The sequence below is a fragment of the Larimichthys crocea genome, chromosome XXII, assembly GCF_000972845.2.
Source record: "Larimichthys crocea isolate SSNF chromosome XXII, L_crocea_2.0, whole genome shotgun sequence".
NCBI lineage: Eukaryota > Metazoa > Chordata > Actinopteri > Sciaenidae > Larimichthys > Larimichthys crocea.
The window spans coordinates 15,122,719-15,138,064 of NC_040032.1; the positions used below are offsets into that span (position 1 = coordinate 15,122,719).

At 41.3% G+C, this 15,346-nt stretch overlaps 1 protein-coding gene across 2 annotated transcripts; it reads right to left on the reverse strand.

Annotated features, from left to right (window-relative positions):
* Positions 1–2,010: 2,010 nt before the first annotated feature.
* kcnk4b (potassium channel, subfamily K, member 4b) lies at positions 2,011–14,950 on the reverse strand. 2 transcript variants are annotated; one of them, XM_010740170.3, is made up of 8 exons: positions 14,504–14,950; positions 13,273–13,402; positions 12,726–13,002; positions 6,429–6,543; positions 6,165–6,325; positions 5,876–6,062; positions 4,055–4,197; positions 2,011–3,961 (listed from the first exon to the last, which is right to left on the reverse strand). In XM_010740170.3, the coding sequence occupies exons 3-8, from the start codon at positions 12,912–12,914 to the stop codon at positions 3,353–3,355; spliced, it is 1,404 nt and encodes a 467-aa protein (XP_010738472.1). In that variant the 5' UTR covers positions 12,915–13,002; positions 13,273–13,402; positions 14,504–14,950; the 3' UTR covers positions 2,011–3,352. The 2 variants fall into 2 exon arrangements, with proteins under 2 accessions (XP_010738472.1, XP_019115079.1); XM_019259534.2 differs by lacking the exon at positions 14,504–14,950 and adding an exon at positions 14,432–14,502.
* Positions 14,951–15,346: the final 396 nt, after the last annotated feature.

Here is a 15,346-nt window from a genome sequence, read left to right on the forward strand (position 1 = left end):
GATGGTGTTCAGACTTTCAAAATAAGACAAAAAGACATGCAATGTCTGTGTTGCTATACAGCATTGATGTTAGGTTTGAAGGGAAAATTCACCCTAAAACACGATTCGTACTGTGCTATGTTAAAATAGGAAGGTCAGTGTTTACGAATATGAACATTTGATAATGTCATCAGGGAGTTTAAGGCCACTGAGATGACTGTGGAGTGTGCATGAGCCCTTTTGTGGATTAAAAAATGCCCCCATTATGGAGCAGCTCCAGGATTTCTCTCGAAATAACTTCTGATTCTTGTGCAAATCTTAAATAAATGTTTAAAAATATAATGTTTAGAGCCTAATTTAAGGTGGATTTTCTAAATTATTATAATTCCAGGTCAGGAGAGTAGCATACATCAGCACTATAAACACAATTCTTGCCATCTAGTGGCATCTTAGATGAACTGCAGCAGCGCTACCGATGACGTTATAGCAGCTGAGTGTGTGTCCTCCAGTAAAAGGTCACCCACTGCCACAGTACATCATCACAGCCTGCTGACTTCCTGATCACAATGCCAGAGAGCGCTGCCTTTTTCTTTTTACATACCCTGCAGAAAAGTGTCAGATTTCCAAAAGGGTGGACGAACATTCACCCGATTTATTTCTGCTTCTTTAAAACATTTTGCTTACTCACCATAAACACACACACACACACACACACACACACAAACACACACACACAAAGCCAGTGTGGAACAAAGCCAGACTGCAAATCATTTAAAATCATTCAGATGGTCCCTAACAAACCTTGGATGTATCATAATGTGATGTATATGAGTAGACTGTCAAAGGGAGGGAATGTGTCGGCGTGTGCCATCTGCTGTTCAAAGGGGAGAAAAATCTGCATTCATTTACTTAAAGAGGGAATGAGGTGATTATAATTTAACAGCTTTAACTTTTTATGTCTCAGATTTTTTGTGTGACATTAAAACACATCAGCATTTATTTAAAAAAAAAAAGAAAAAAAGAAGGAAATCAAACACACACAACAAAAGAACCGCAGCCACAGTTTGCTGCTGCACCATGTTTGTCCTTGGTGCCATTTTCAAATAGGAACACCAAGGTAGAGTTTCCAGTGGAGTATCACTTACATGGATCAGCTGAGGAGCGACAGCACATGCTAAAAGGGCCATATTGACAACTTGAAGGGCATTTATGCACTATACAGCCCTCGTATGTATGTATGCTATTCAAATCCTGCAGGGTGTCTGACTTGTCTCCACCAACCTAAACTGGCTGAAGGTCTGTATTCCAGTTAAGTGACAAAACTTGGAGGAATTAGAAACAACTAATGTTGCCTGGAATCAAATTTAAACCTTGTATTAATTTGCTTATAAGGACTCTGGGAGTCCCTGACTTTTCCTCTATGGCCATGAAAAATATATATATTTTTGTCCAGCACTTTGGTTTATGACTTCATACTCACAACCGTCTATCCCTCCATTTGTCCACAGAAAGAGGTTTGAACCAGGAGCCTTGTTGTTGTGAAGCGACAGTGATAACCACTGCATCACCACCGTGCCACCCCACTAGAGGCCAAAAAAGGTCATGCCCCCAAGACCACAATTTTTATTAATCATTAATGATTGGGCAAGAAATTACTAAAAAAAAAAAAGAAGAAGAAGAAGAAGGTTTGATTTTAGTTGCACTCCATATGCATCCACTTACTTCACCACCAGGGTGTTCAGCCCAACAGTTTGAGAACTGCTACTGTGCTAAACTAAGATGGTGAGCATGGTAAACATACCTGCTAAACATCAGCACTGCATTGTGAACATTGTTGGCGTGAGCTTGTTAGCGAGGCCATTAAACCCAAATGCTCCAGTTGAGATGCTTAGCCGCCAACATATCAGACTGTGGCTGTGCAGGTCAAATAGTAAAACTTCCCTAAATAAATAAAGGTAAAAATAAACACATATATGATTACTTTTTTCGTGAATATAACAGCTATTAACACCAAAAGTATTTACAAAACAACTCCCCAAATTAGAAAGTCATTCCTCTTCCCAGTTTGCCAATTAATTTTTTGTTGTTGTTGGAAATCTTGAAGATCTGTAACCACTAAATGAATAGATCAATATACAAGGTAGTGGGCGGCATGGTGGAGCAGTGGTTAGCACTGTTGCCTCACAAGAAGGTTCCTGATTCGAACTTTGGCTGGACCTTTCTGTTTGGAGTTTCTCATGTTCTCCCTGTGTCTTTGTAGCTTCTCCGGGTACTCCAGCTCCCACAGTCCAAAGACATGAAGTTAGGCTAATTGGTGACTGTAAAATTGGCCCGTAGGTGTGAATGTGAATGGTTGTTTGTCAGCCCTGTGTTGAACTGGCGACTTATCCAGGGTGTATCCTGCCTCTCGCACCTAAGTTCACCATGCCACCAAGAGGGAGATTTTCTTAGCTCAGTAATGTCTGTCAGCAGAACATTTTCTACAGAACAAACCGTCCAGAAAAAACAAATATATTTGAGTAATTGAAGCTGGTATGAAACCTGACACTATATTCCCAGTCTATAGATGATCCTTGTATGCTGTGTGCTGTAAAAAACTGCTGCTTTAGACACATATTGTAGCCAGATTCTGTTTTTCAGTGGATGAGTAATTAGCTTGTGGTCTCTGGAGAACCCCCATTGGGATGCAGCTCCCCTTAACTTATTATACTTGACCCCAGCTTTGTTCCTTTTAAGAAACAGTGCTGCTGCTGCTTCATAAAATAAAAAAAAACCTTTATTACATATATGCAGTACAATAGGGTGAATGTATTTGGCGATGAAAATGCAAGTACTGTGGTCTGGTTGTACACAGTATTTAAAAAAAGTTGTGTTACATACCAAAAATGTACAAGCGCATGTTTGGTACCCGTTTAATTCTTGGCAGGATTCAAGAGTAACTGTCTCAGACCAAAGAAATTTCTCTTCAACATGAGCACCACGCCGCTGTGGAAAGTTTCTGGTTTTTGGTTGCTCTTTCTTGCACTCTTTGGATTAGTAAAAGGCAGGAGGTCCTCATGTTGAGAGACATGTTAGTGCATTACTGTCTTGGCCCAGTAGAGAGCAGTAACTCCTCAGAAATTAATGGAAACATTGGCATAAAAATCACTTCATCATCTTTGATTGAGGCATACACACTCGCATGCTAAGAGCATTAAATGCAAACCACAAGGCTTCTGCAACGTGTTTTCATTTTAAGTGTCCGTAAGTAAGCGGTACATATACACAAATAAATTGCTACACTGAGAACTCCTCTTTTAGATTATGAACGCATCTCATATCTCTCAAGTCGATACTTGTGCTAGCAGTGGAGTTTCTGTAATCAGCTTCGATCTTAAGGCTTCAGTGGTAGACCTGGAACTGGTTTTGGGTTTCCGTTGGGCTCCTTCTTGTCAGTTTCGGAGCTGTTGTCTTTGGGGCTTCTCTGTGGAACAGGTCTCCTGTGGCGTCTCCTCTTGGGCTGACGAGAGCGTGAAGATTTGGATTGTGTTGTATCCAGCAGAGGATCCAAATGTAGTTTGCCACTCTGTGCATCTGAAGACTCGTCAATAAACGCAAGGTTCTCCCCAAAGTAGTCCAGAGGCTGAGACAGGTGGGGTTGTGGAAGAGTCTCTTTCTTTTCAGGCTCTGCGGCCTCCTTTTCTTCAGGCACTCGCTCCGTCTGAGTGGCCTGAGAGTCTGTTTCTGTTCCAGACCCTGATTCATTAGAGGAGGACGAAGAAGAAGAGTACGATCCAGACGCTGATTGACTTCCATGCTGCTCTTCTTTCCCCTCAGGTTCCCCGTTAGCTGACACGCTGTGACCATGGCTTCGACCACCATGGCGGCGCTTTCTTCGGCGGCGTTTGAAAGGGTCATCGATTTTTCCTGGAATGCGAAAATCCACCGACATATTCTGGATGTTTTGTGTCCAGTCGGTGGCGTGGGCTCGGAGTTCCTCCATCTAAGAAAAGAGGGGAATGAAACCAGAGAATGATGGAAAGGAAGTGGTAGAGACAAAGACATGATGAAGCAGACAAGAAAGAAGAAGAAGTACCTCAGCTCTGGTCTTCTTAGATAAAACCCGAAGCCAGTTACCAATCATCGTCAGGATGGATGCAAAGTAGGCAAGACCCAGGAGGATCCAGAACCACACTAAAGGTTTATACCAGTGGTCACTGCCCTCGTTTCCAGAATCCCCTTTGAGCAAATAGAAAGACGAGTAAACACAACACAAGTCATCCATCCATGCACCCTTTTCTATGAAGTAAATAAACATTTAAGATGGGAGATAATATAAATAATTAATCTGTTAGAAGAACAAAATCCTGAATAATTTATGAGGTAAATGAAAATTGTCTGTGCTAAGAGCATTGCAACTGACAGTTATGTTTATGGATGACTAATTAAGTCATACCCGAAACTCATTTACAGATCAATAAATTCAACGGAAAAGCAAAAATATGCAAAGGCAAGTCAGATATTAACAAGTACTTAACAAGGAAACTATGTTTTCACTTCAGCTGCCTTGCACAAACAAGGAAATGTCTTGAGTACATTCATATTGATCTGTGTATTAAAGGAAGATGACAAGCTATCGGTGGTGTGTGCAGGGTTCAGGACACTGATTTAAAAAAGAATGTTTAATAGGGATGTATCAGTGCACTGATTATACATCTTTATGCACCTTGGCCTCAGATGTGCCTCCCTGGTTAGCTCAAGTTCAGCCCTGACGTGACCTCAGGGCAAAAATAAACCAGACTCTCGTCTCTGTATGCAGACGGGGCGAGACCAGAATAGTGATTAGGAAACTTCACCACACATGAGGTATTATTGGTGTTAAGGAGGTTACTGATTTTCATGGATAAAGTAATTTACTTTGACATAACCTCTCACTGGACCAACCACTGAACTAGTACTTTATCCTAAATGGTTTTGAGGTACTATTTTCTGCTATTGCTTCAATATTGTACTTTCTATTCAACCACATTTGACAGCTTTAGTTACTTATATTGTGATTTAACTTCCAACGACGACACAAAGTTCTTGATTAAACAACACAACAGTATATAAAGTAGCTTAAATAAGTTCTGGCAGCAACATTAAAACATCACTTACACGCTTTATGATAAATGTTTACTTACTTTACTAACCCCTGAACCTACTTTTACAAAATTTTTCTTGGACCAGGACATGGGAGAACTTGCTCTCTTTCTCTTTTCTTGAATACAGATTTAATCTAATGTATTTTCATGACTATGAAATGGTTCAACTACAAAAGGTTTTGCAATTAATGTTTTACTTTCCCTCGTATGTTTTCTTTTGAAATGCTCATTGTAATGTTTCAAAGTTTAAAGCTGTGCAGAATAGCGTGTCGCCTCGAGGCTCAAACAGCAGTATAGTAGAAAAGGACTCTCAAAGCTAAACAGAAAGTATTACAAGACTTACAAGGAGTTTTAATTTTATATTTGGAATTAACATTGTGCAGATCGACCTGGATGGGATGTTTGTATACAACTGCTCTTGACTCATCAAGGGAGGCATGGCCTGTGGAGGTGTTGTTGGAGTAGTGGATGTCCAATATTTAGTTCTAGAGCCTACTTAAAACAAACAAGACTTTGCAGATGTTGAGTACCGACATTTACTGGAATCAAGTACTGGAAGGACAGTAACTTTGCTCAGAAAGGTATTGTGACGTTCTGGGATGAGTCTTAGCACCACCTATGTTTAGTTGCACATTTGAATGTAATTTCTGTATCTAAACATCATGATTTATGTATAGCCATCTGAGAAAGGTTGCTCCTTTATCATTTCCCTCAGAGAGTCTGTTCACACAGGGTACGCTAGGAGACATGTGGGTGGTCAATTAACAGTATACCTGCAACATAGTCTCCAAACCCGACCGTTGTCAGAGTGATAACTACAAAATAGGCCGACTCCAGAAGAGTCCACTGCTCCACCTCTCGGAAAACCAGGATAGGCACTGCGACAAAGAGCAGGCAACCTAGCAGGATGGACAGGACGGCTGAGATCACTCGCACAATGGTTGGACTAACTCGCCATTTCTGTCAGCAGGGTGAGACAACATATTGGAATGAGACAAATAAAGGGAAGTACATGTACAGTGCAAGCAAATAAGACACCTAAAGCTCTGTTTGAGGTCTGACCCGGAAGAGAGTCTCTATTTTGGCAACAGCTTTCCTCAGCCCAGTACCCAGATGGTCTCCAACTCCAGCGAGCAGGATACCAAACATCGGGATTCCCACCAGTGCGTAGAAAATGCAAAACAGCTTCCCCCATTCTGTTTTGGGGGAGATGTTTCCAAAACCTGAGGTAGAAGGTGTAATGGTCAGAAATGAAACAGATACCAGTAACAAATATTTAATCAGAACTTATTTTGGTGGTCTTAAATCGTTCTACTGGACACTCACCGATGGTTGTGATGATTGTCCCTGAGAAAAAAAAGGCACTGGCCAGATCCCATTGGCTGACAAAGGTGACGTTGCTGCTGGGATCCACACCTGCACCGAGGGCATCCACCACTTCCTGGGAAGGGACAGTAGAGAGGCAAGAGTTTAGCGATTAGGTTATGAAATGGTTCAAGTCCAGGAGTTGGCTGAATCTTACAAATTAGTTAATGAACCCATCAGTTGTAAACATGAACATCGTTCTTAGAGAAGAGTTCAATCTGGGGTAACTTTGGAGGTGTTCTGGGCACGTACAACTGGTTGGAGACCCCAGGGCAAACACAGAACCCACTGGAGGGACTACATAGACTATGTGAAATGGGAACACCTCGAGATACCCCAGCAAAAGCTGGAATCTATGGCTGGGGAGAGGGACATCTGGAACACCCTGCTAAACCTGCTGCCTCTACGACTCAACCTTGGATAAGTGTAAGGAAATGGATGGTAACTAGATGATCCGTGAGGACGTTTCACCTTTCATCCAAAAGGGTTCTTCAGTTCTGACGAACTGGAGGGAATACCCTGGTAATTAGTTAGTGTTAGTTAGAGTTCCTTGTTGTTGTGATGATGGTCATCAGTAGTTAAGGTCGCTTGAAGTCTAGTGTGAATGACGGTCAAGTGTGAATTGTTGTTGAGTCTCCTGGAAAGAGATGAAAGGACAGCATTGTGGGGTAGTGTCTGAGGTCTCTATACTGAAAATCCTTTTTCAAAAATGCCGGACACATAAGGGATGGTATTTGTGGACACTTTCCCAAAAGTCCAAGGTCCAGTTGAGGTATCCATAACATTAAGTGCATCCTTCAAATGTTGGCTTTCCTTTTTTGAGATATATACTTGGGTTTCCTTATCAGTGTATGCGAATTAGAACTAAAGAAACCTCTTGGTCTTGGAGGTAAATCATTTTGATTGGATCTATAACCAAGTCCAGTTGCCCCAGATTGAACTCAAGGCACACACAAGCATGCAAATATCAATCTATTTATTACTTTAGGTTCTCTAATAATGTTGGAAATGCTGTAGTAATGACAATACATTATCACTGTTTCAGCAGCAGGCGGTCAGCGACAAGGAAGTGACTGGTGATATACGACTGTGACGGCTCCGTTCTGTCCCGGGTGTATCGAACCATTGCCAGCACGGATAATTCCCTGATCTAATTATCTGTTTTGTGTCTGGTTGGTGCTTGTGGACATTTGTTAACTCTGAATTTAAAGCTGACCATGATGAAGTTGTGATTGTGATGGTCCCTGCAGACATTATTACTTAGTTTCACAGAGACAGGACTGTGTCTGGTTGGAGCTGTCTGTTGGACTGACGCCAATGCAATTGGGAAAAGTGATTGATTGTGCAATAATTTGAAGCTCCTAATCAGTTCAAGTATAGGTAGAGCCCATTTGAAATGAGTTATACTTCACTATTATTGACATTTCTCTATGATCATTAATTGCTTTTAAATGCATTGATTTTATTTGTTCACCTTTGAAAATGTTTCATATCAAAAGTGTTTCATTTATTAGGTTTTACACATTGTTTATAAAAAGTGTGAAAAGTTGCATGCAGATGGTCAAAAATACACTTTTAAATTAAAGAAAAAAGAATCCATTACTTATTACTCGGTGGCAGCCATAGTGATTACACTGGCTCTAGTACTACTACTGCCTCGGGTTGGGAGTGAGTTGCTGCCCCGAACGAAGGCGTTCAAGTATCTTGTGGGTCTTTATCACGAGTGACAGGAAAATGGAGCGTGAGATGGATAAACGGGTTGGTGCAGAAAAGCAGATGCTGTACCAGACTGTTGTGAGGAAGAGGGAGCTGAGGCAAAGAGGGAGGGAGAGGGACGTCTGAAACGTCCTGGTCCTGGTTAAATGAAAGATAATGGATGGATGGATGGATGGATGAATGGATGGATGGATGGATGGATGGCTCTCGGTTTGGTGTCTATATAATGACTTAAAATGTAAAAGTGGCGGCTATGTTTATTCCTTGACAAAGGGTAAATTATAAGGTTAGCACAGCAGGGAAGTGTCTGAACTATTTGAAGCCAGAAAAACAATACTGTGTCACATTATATGGCCATTGTACTGACTGACATATACCAGACTGTGCAGCTACAGTTATCACATGTACCCATAGATTTAAAAGCTGCAGCTATTGATTAATCTGTTCACTGATTTTTCAAATCATGCAGTCAATAAAATGTCAGAAAATACAACTCCCTTAACAAGTTCCCAGAGCCTGAGACGATATAGCATCATGTACTATCACCAAGATCAATAGTCAGCAGTACAAGAGTGGCATTATGTTGTTTGTGACATCTCATATTACTCAAGTTGAAAACACGATGTAGTGAGAATGAACTCTGAATCTGTTGAAACATCAGTTGACACTGGTTCAATGAAACCCGAACCATAACGCTGCTTGTTGAACAGAACAACATCTAAAGAATGAATTTATAACAGCTGCCTGGTTCACTCATGAATAAAATGACCTAATAATAGATACAATCAAATCACCGGGTGCTCGGCTATATTTACGTTATTATAATAATGTGGAAAAAACTGTAGTGGAAGCTAACAGATTCTTTCTTATTAAGAATGACTTGGTAGGCAGTTTCCTTAAAAGGCTGAGTCTAAATGTTCTAGTTGAATATAAAAAATATAAAATAGTCCTAAAATAAATTGTGTGATACATACATATATAAATAAAACAGTATTTTGTGAAATAATTTAAGATGTATGTATTAACATGCTATTTAGTTTTAGTTTTATTTTCATAATGTGCATATTAAAAGTTTTATTTAGAGTTATCACTGCAAACATTAGTTCTTTATTTTGATACGTAACGTAAAGTTAGTTAGCTGGTAGGTAGTGTCTGGCAAGCAATACAGAAGTACCTATCAATGGCTAATATGGCTAACAGCTAACATTAAGGGTAGTATTTAAAGTAATACTAGTCAGTAGTTAAGTTAAAGATGTTTATTTACTGTGTCTGTGTCTCTAGTTGGTTAAATCAGAACAACTTTATGAATACTGTTGCTAGCTGTTGGAGCTAACTGGCTAAATTTGGTCATTTGTTGAACTTACCAGCTTAAAGACATGATTAATGATGAATTAACATTTTATAATAATGAACACCTTGGGGTTGCACATTAATCATCTATTCATGCGTCATTATGATTTATTTTCAGTTATTCAGAACAGGATGAACGAGAGGCCGCACCGTTAACATGTCTCGTGTCCGTAAGTCCCTTTTAACCTTTTTTTTGCAAATGTCAACCATCTTTAGATCATTTTGCAGGCTAAAACGGTAATTTACAGCCTTCATTCTGGAGCAAGGACAAACATCTCGGGATCACAGCACGGGTTGCCAAGCGGGCTTGTAACGTTCAAACCTATGCATGGATCAGCTTTCATGCAAACACACACACACACACACACACACACACACACACACACCCATTTACTCAACCCATTCTTACAAAGCTGCTCGGACCACACCTGTTCTCTGTCTCACGGTTGAATATAGGGTCACAAATTGTTTCGCTGACCAGTGCCAAACACTATACATATCTAAAGAGTCACCCACTGGGACCCACAGAACCGACTGAATATGATGACGCTGTACTGTCAAAGTTGATCAAGTCCTTAATAAATTGAAATCTGAAGCAGAGATCTGTTAGACAACAGGCCAAAAATATTTTTAGCTGCAGAAGGTAGTCAGTCTCTAAGGTTCAGATCCTCTTTAGGGTTTGTTTATATGTAAATAACAACAACCACTGACACTGACAGAGTCACTTTTGTATGCACAATTTGTAGGTACTCAGACTCAAAAACTAATATTCAAAAATATATATAAATATATTTTTAAAATGTATCAATGTTCAAGGTTTGTTTATTTGTCTACAACACAGGGTTGCACAACGAAATGCAATTTGTGGAAGTGCAGAGGATGAGTAGCAGATACTCCTGTTTCGCTTGGCAGACAGCAGCAGGGTAAACAGGCTGTTGTTGGGGAGGGTATTGTCTTTTGATATCCTTTGGGCTATCAGGCACCTCAGTGATACTACATACCACTGATTCTCAATGGCACATCTGTTGACAGTATAAATGACAGTATAACGAACGGACAGCACTGAGACTTATGTGCAGATAAATCTGAAAATGTGACATTTGATTTACAGTTATTAGACAAGAATAATGTCAATGTGTTATTTATTAGTGTTTTTTTAATTGTTCTCTATGACTGTAAGGAAGGGGAAAATGTCTTTGAGTAAAAATCAGAAACCTCTTAGCCTCTGGAGGGGCGTGTCTATGTTTGATTGATAGCAACTGGCAGGCTGAGCACCAGCAGGGGAACATCAAACAATGAGCTGTAGCCACTGACAGTATAAAGAATGGATGGCGTGTCCGTGATGTCACACGTAGGTTTCCGAAGCACTGTTTTGAAGCTGAAAATATGCGGCACTGGCCACCTCCATGTTGGCTGTACTGTCTCTGCCACCTCCTGGCTAATCTAAAAATCGGCAAAGATGTGGATCATCGGTGGACCTAAGGCCTGGCTGCCCAAGTAAGCCATCTGTAACAGCACCCACCTGTCAATCAAAGTGTCCATGCTGTTATGTATACATAACTTTAAGCCTTTATCTATATATAGAGAGCAAATATAGAGACCAAAACAGTACATGTTTATGAACATGAAGTTGGACATTTTAACATAGACGCTTATGGAGGTGTTCTGTAGCCAGCCTCAAGTGGTTGTTCGAGGATTTATAGTTTTTATAGCACAACCACATTGGCTTAATTTCCCAGCCAAAGCAGTTGCCACTTGATCGGTACCAATGAGGTTCTGGGTGGTTTTAATGACCCGCTACACAGCCCTCCTGTTGTGAAAGCCAGTACTTCATCAGAATGAAGATGAGTACTACATGGTGATCGTTTAGTCTAGACACTTGGGATGACTGTGGCTGTCACGAAGCAGGTGGGAACCATCTCTTGTGACAGAGATATGGTAAATATGTCGTATGTTGTAGCATCAAGTAGCTGGTTGGCACATGTTTGTAGTACACAAACAAGTACCCGCTGTTGATACTGACAGTGTCCAGTCCTCTGGGGATAGAGTAGACTTGACAGCTGACTCTCTCTCTCTGTCAAAGCAAACTTTAAATGTGTTAAGCCCATGTGGCAGGGAGATCTCACACATGATGGGGGTGGTCCTGTTTTTGTACCCTTTGATGTCCTGGATTACGTGCCACATATGTTGGGTGTTGAGATCTCTCTTCAGTCTATCCTGATGGCACCACTTTGCCTCCTTGATGCCAACTTTTTAGTCCAGACAATTTGATTTTAACATTTCATGGCATTTCAGATTTTTTGAGTACACATAAGTAGGTTAAAAGAGTAACTTTTCAGCCTGTAGAGTCATCAATACATCAGACTCAGATTTGTATGGCAATGAAGGGAAGGGAATACTGCAGCATTATAGTCAGTCACAAGAGATGTTTAGCTTTCTTTTGAGTGGCTCCCAAAATAAATCTATGCATGCATGATGGTGATATATGATCTCCCTGTAGTGGCACTGGAATGAAATATTTCATTTAATTAAAAACATATAATCCCACAAAAAAAACACTAGAAAATATTAAATGAAAATAAACTCTGAGATCACAGGAATGTAATTTAAGATTTTGCATTTCCATTTGTTTCAATATCAGCTATGTAGTCACATTTATGCAGGTAGCGTGTGAGTAATCGGAAGTAAAAATGAATCAGGAGCACCTCATACCTCATCTTCACAGTCAGCATTAAATGATCTTATTAGGAATAAACCTCCTATATCTAAATAAGGTCAACTTATGCAGCTGTGTTATAACAGCTGTCATAATAGTGGTACTTGAGAGAGTGTGATATTTTCTGTGATGGTACGTGGGATGAAAAGTTTGAGAGATAAAACAAGGGGAGACTCATGTCAAATACCAAAACATGTGATGAGGCATCACAAAGAGATTTATTTGTAGGGGTCCGCAGCAAAAAAAAAAAAAAAAGGTGGGAACAACTGCTTTAGTTAACACAAAATCTACACAAAAGTGTTTGTGGTGTGTCTCTAATATGCTCAAGACCATTTATAGACTTAAGTTCGTCTACCCACGATGCCCCGCCCACTGGAAATAGTAAGGACAGAGAGAAGGAGTAGCTGTCCTCATGAGACTACAGTGTTGATAGGTGCTAAAAGCAAAACCATAGATAAGAAGTAGATCTGCTGTACCTCTATGAGGGTCTGTAGGTTGTCTGGGCCAACGCATGTAAAGTTAATCAAGAAGTCCCGCCGTGTTTCCTGCAGCTCTATGTGCTTGTTCTCCTCTAGCGGAGCCTCCAAGGCGCGAAACACCACGGCTCCCAGCACCAAGTAAAGAAGCACCCCCGTGAGGATGCCGAGCAGGGTGGAGCAGCGCATAGCTGCACCTCCACTCAGTCCGAACGAAGGATGCTCTTCCTCTTTGCCAGCCTCAGGACTGGTGTGGCCTGGATCCCAGCTGCCCGAGCTGAAACATCAACAACCACATGAACACAAATGTTTCATACTGACCACGGGCGCCTGACGAGCAACCCCAGCTGTACGTGAGCCTGCAGCAGCAGTGGCTCTTAGCTGCACATGAGGCATTAAGTGGACTCGGGCCTCACCGCACACTGCTGACACAGTGAATGCAGCAAACCCAATAAAACAGAAGGGACTGCATGCGTTGCGATAACACATAAATGATCCATGTCATGGATACACAGACAGCTGCAGCCATAATATCTCTCTGGCTTACCTGCTAATCCGCCTCAGTTGCTCACGCCTTCGTCTTTTCCAGTCCTTCTTTGACCCAGGCCTGAGGATGGAGTCCCTGGATCCGTAACCACTGGGGAGCCCGTCCCCCTCACACTCTGAAGGAGGGGACACTAGAGAAGAACAACATAAGCTGTCAGGAGAGAGGATAATCCTCGATGATGGGCGACAATCAACAAGAAGGTGACGCTATCAGGCGTGGCAGGTGGAAGAAAGCGATGCCTCATTGTAGATTTGTTTCCTTTAGGTGTTGCTGATCAGCAGCTGATGAAGATATATGGCACCTCCATACACAGCAAATATCAACTGTTTTCTCTGTAAACGTTAGAGAAGCAGAAGCCTTAGATGAGTTACGATGCCCAGCGGCGAAACCTGGTCATCGTCGGCTCAAACCATCCACATTTAAAACTGGAGCCAAGGCTCGATACTCGGATCTCGTCAAAGCGTTGGAGTTGTGACAATGTCTCAGACACTCCCTTTGTTTTTCTGGAAATTTCGTAAATGATTTAAGAGGGTAAGGATTTTATCATTTTGGATCAGTAGGCCTGCCACTTGCAATTCAGTCTGCATCACTGGACTGAAAGCCAAAATTAAAATAAAAAGAAAAAGCTTCAGTCTTCTTTTAGTCAGCAGATTTGTTGGTCTGCCTCCAAAATAAGGCCAATAAACTGTCATGCGTTGACAGCAAACAGTTTTACAGTCGGTCCACTTTGGAAATTGAACAAACTGCAGCCAAAAGTTTGTAAAACTCATCTGCAAATATAATTTTTACACACCCGGATCGTACGTACATTTCATGCATTTTTGCAAAACTAAATGGCACAAATACAATTATGGATATGTGACTGTTCATGTGAGTAACAATGCACTTGTACGGTAACTCATGAATTATTTAAAAGACACAATAATCCAATTTGGATATGCAAACTGCTCCAACAGCAAAAAAAAAAAAAAGAAAAAAGCATCACACCAAAGCATCAGTTTATCTGCCGGATACCTACCTCAGACTGTAACACAGAAAGCCAGACAGATTACACACCACAAGACAAAAGGAAATTGTAATATGGCTAGTATTAAGTGCCAACAGTGCTGCTGCTGCAACCGAGCCATAGCAATAGTGATCCCGTTTTATTACCACTTACAGTCCCTCAGGGTCCGTTAAGATGTATGGTACTGACCGAACGCGCCAGACAGTCCAGACCGTGTGAGCTTACCTCAAAAATGAAGGATCATAAGAATCCAGAGTACCAGTCGCCTCATGCAGAATGTTTCACGAGTTCAGGCAGCCGCATACTGGGAGGTGTGTGTGTGTGTGTGTGTGTGTGTGGGTGTGGGTGTGGGTGAGGTGGGAGGCTGTTGCTGAGCACACAAGAGAGAAAAAGATACTCAATCAAACTGACTATATAGAGAGTGAGAGAGCGAATTAAAGAGATAGGGAGCAGCACAGATGAAGCTGGGGATGATGATGATGAAGCTGAAGGCAGGTTTTGACTGTGTTTTTCATATTAAACAGTTTGAATCAGAGTTGGACTGTGCACAGCAGCAGTGGCTGCAGTCATCTCTGTGCACGCTGTCAATGTTTCTAGGTTTGAGATTCATCGAAGTCCGATTGGTGTTGTCAACTCTGCAGGGCGAGGACAGCTCAGCCGCCCTCCGCCCTCCTCTTGCTCTCCGTATCCCATCTTCCTTACAAGCTGCTTGACAGAAATGCTGCTGCTCTTTTTCTGTGTGTGTGTCTGTGTGTGTGTGTGTGTGTGTGTGTGTGTCTGTGTGTGTGTGTGTGTGTGTTTACAGGGGTGGGGATAAGGTTTCTCAAGTAGATTCAGAAGACTGAAGTGTGAACAGATGTTCCTCTCATCATTAAGTACAACCCAGGTCAAGACATTTCAGCTGCAGGTTTATGATTCCTGGCTTCAGAGTTTAATAAATTAATTAGACTTCATCTCTTCTGAGTGATGATTATGCTAAACTAGTGCTAGTCTAATCGTACAGGAGTGCAGTCAGAATAAGTGCAGGGATTCTCATGTTTCAGCATAACTTATAATCACACCAAGAGT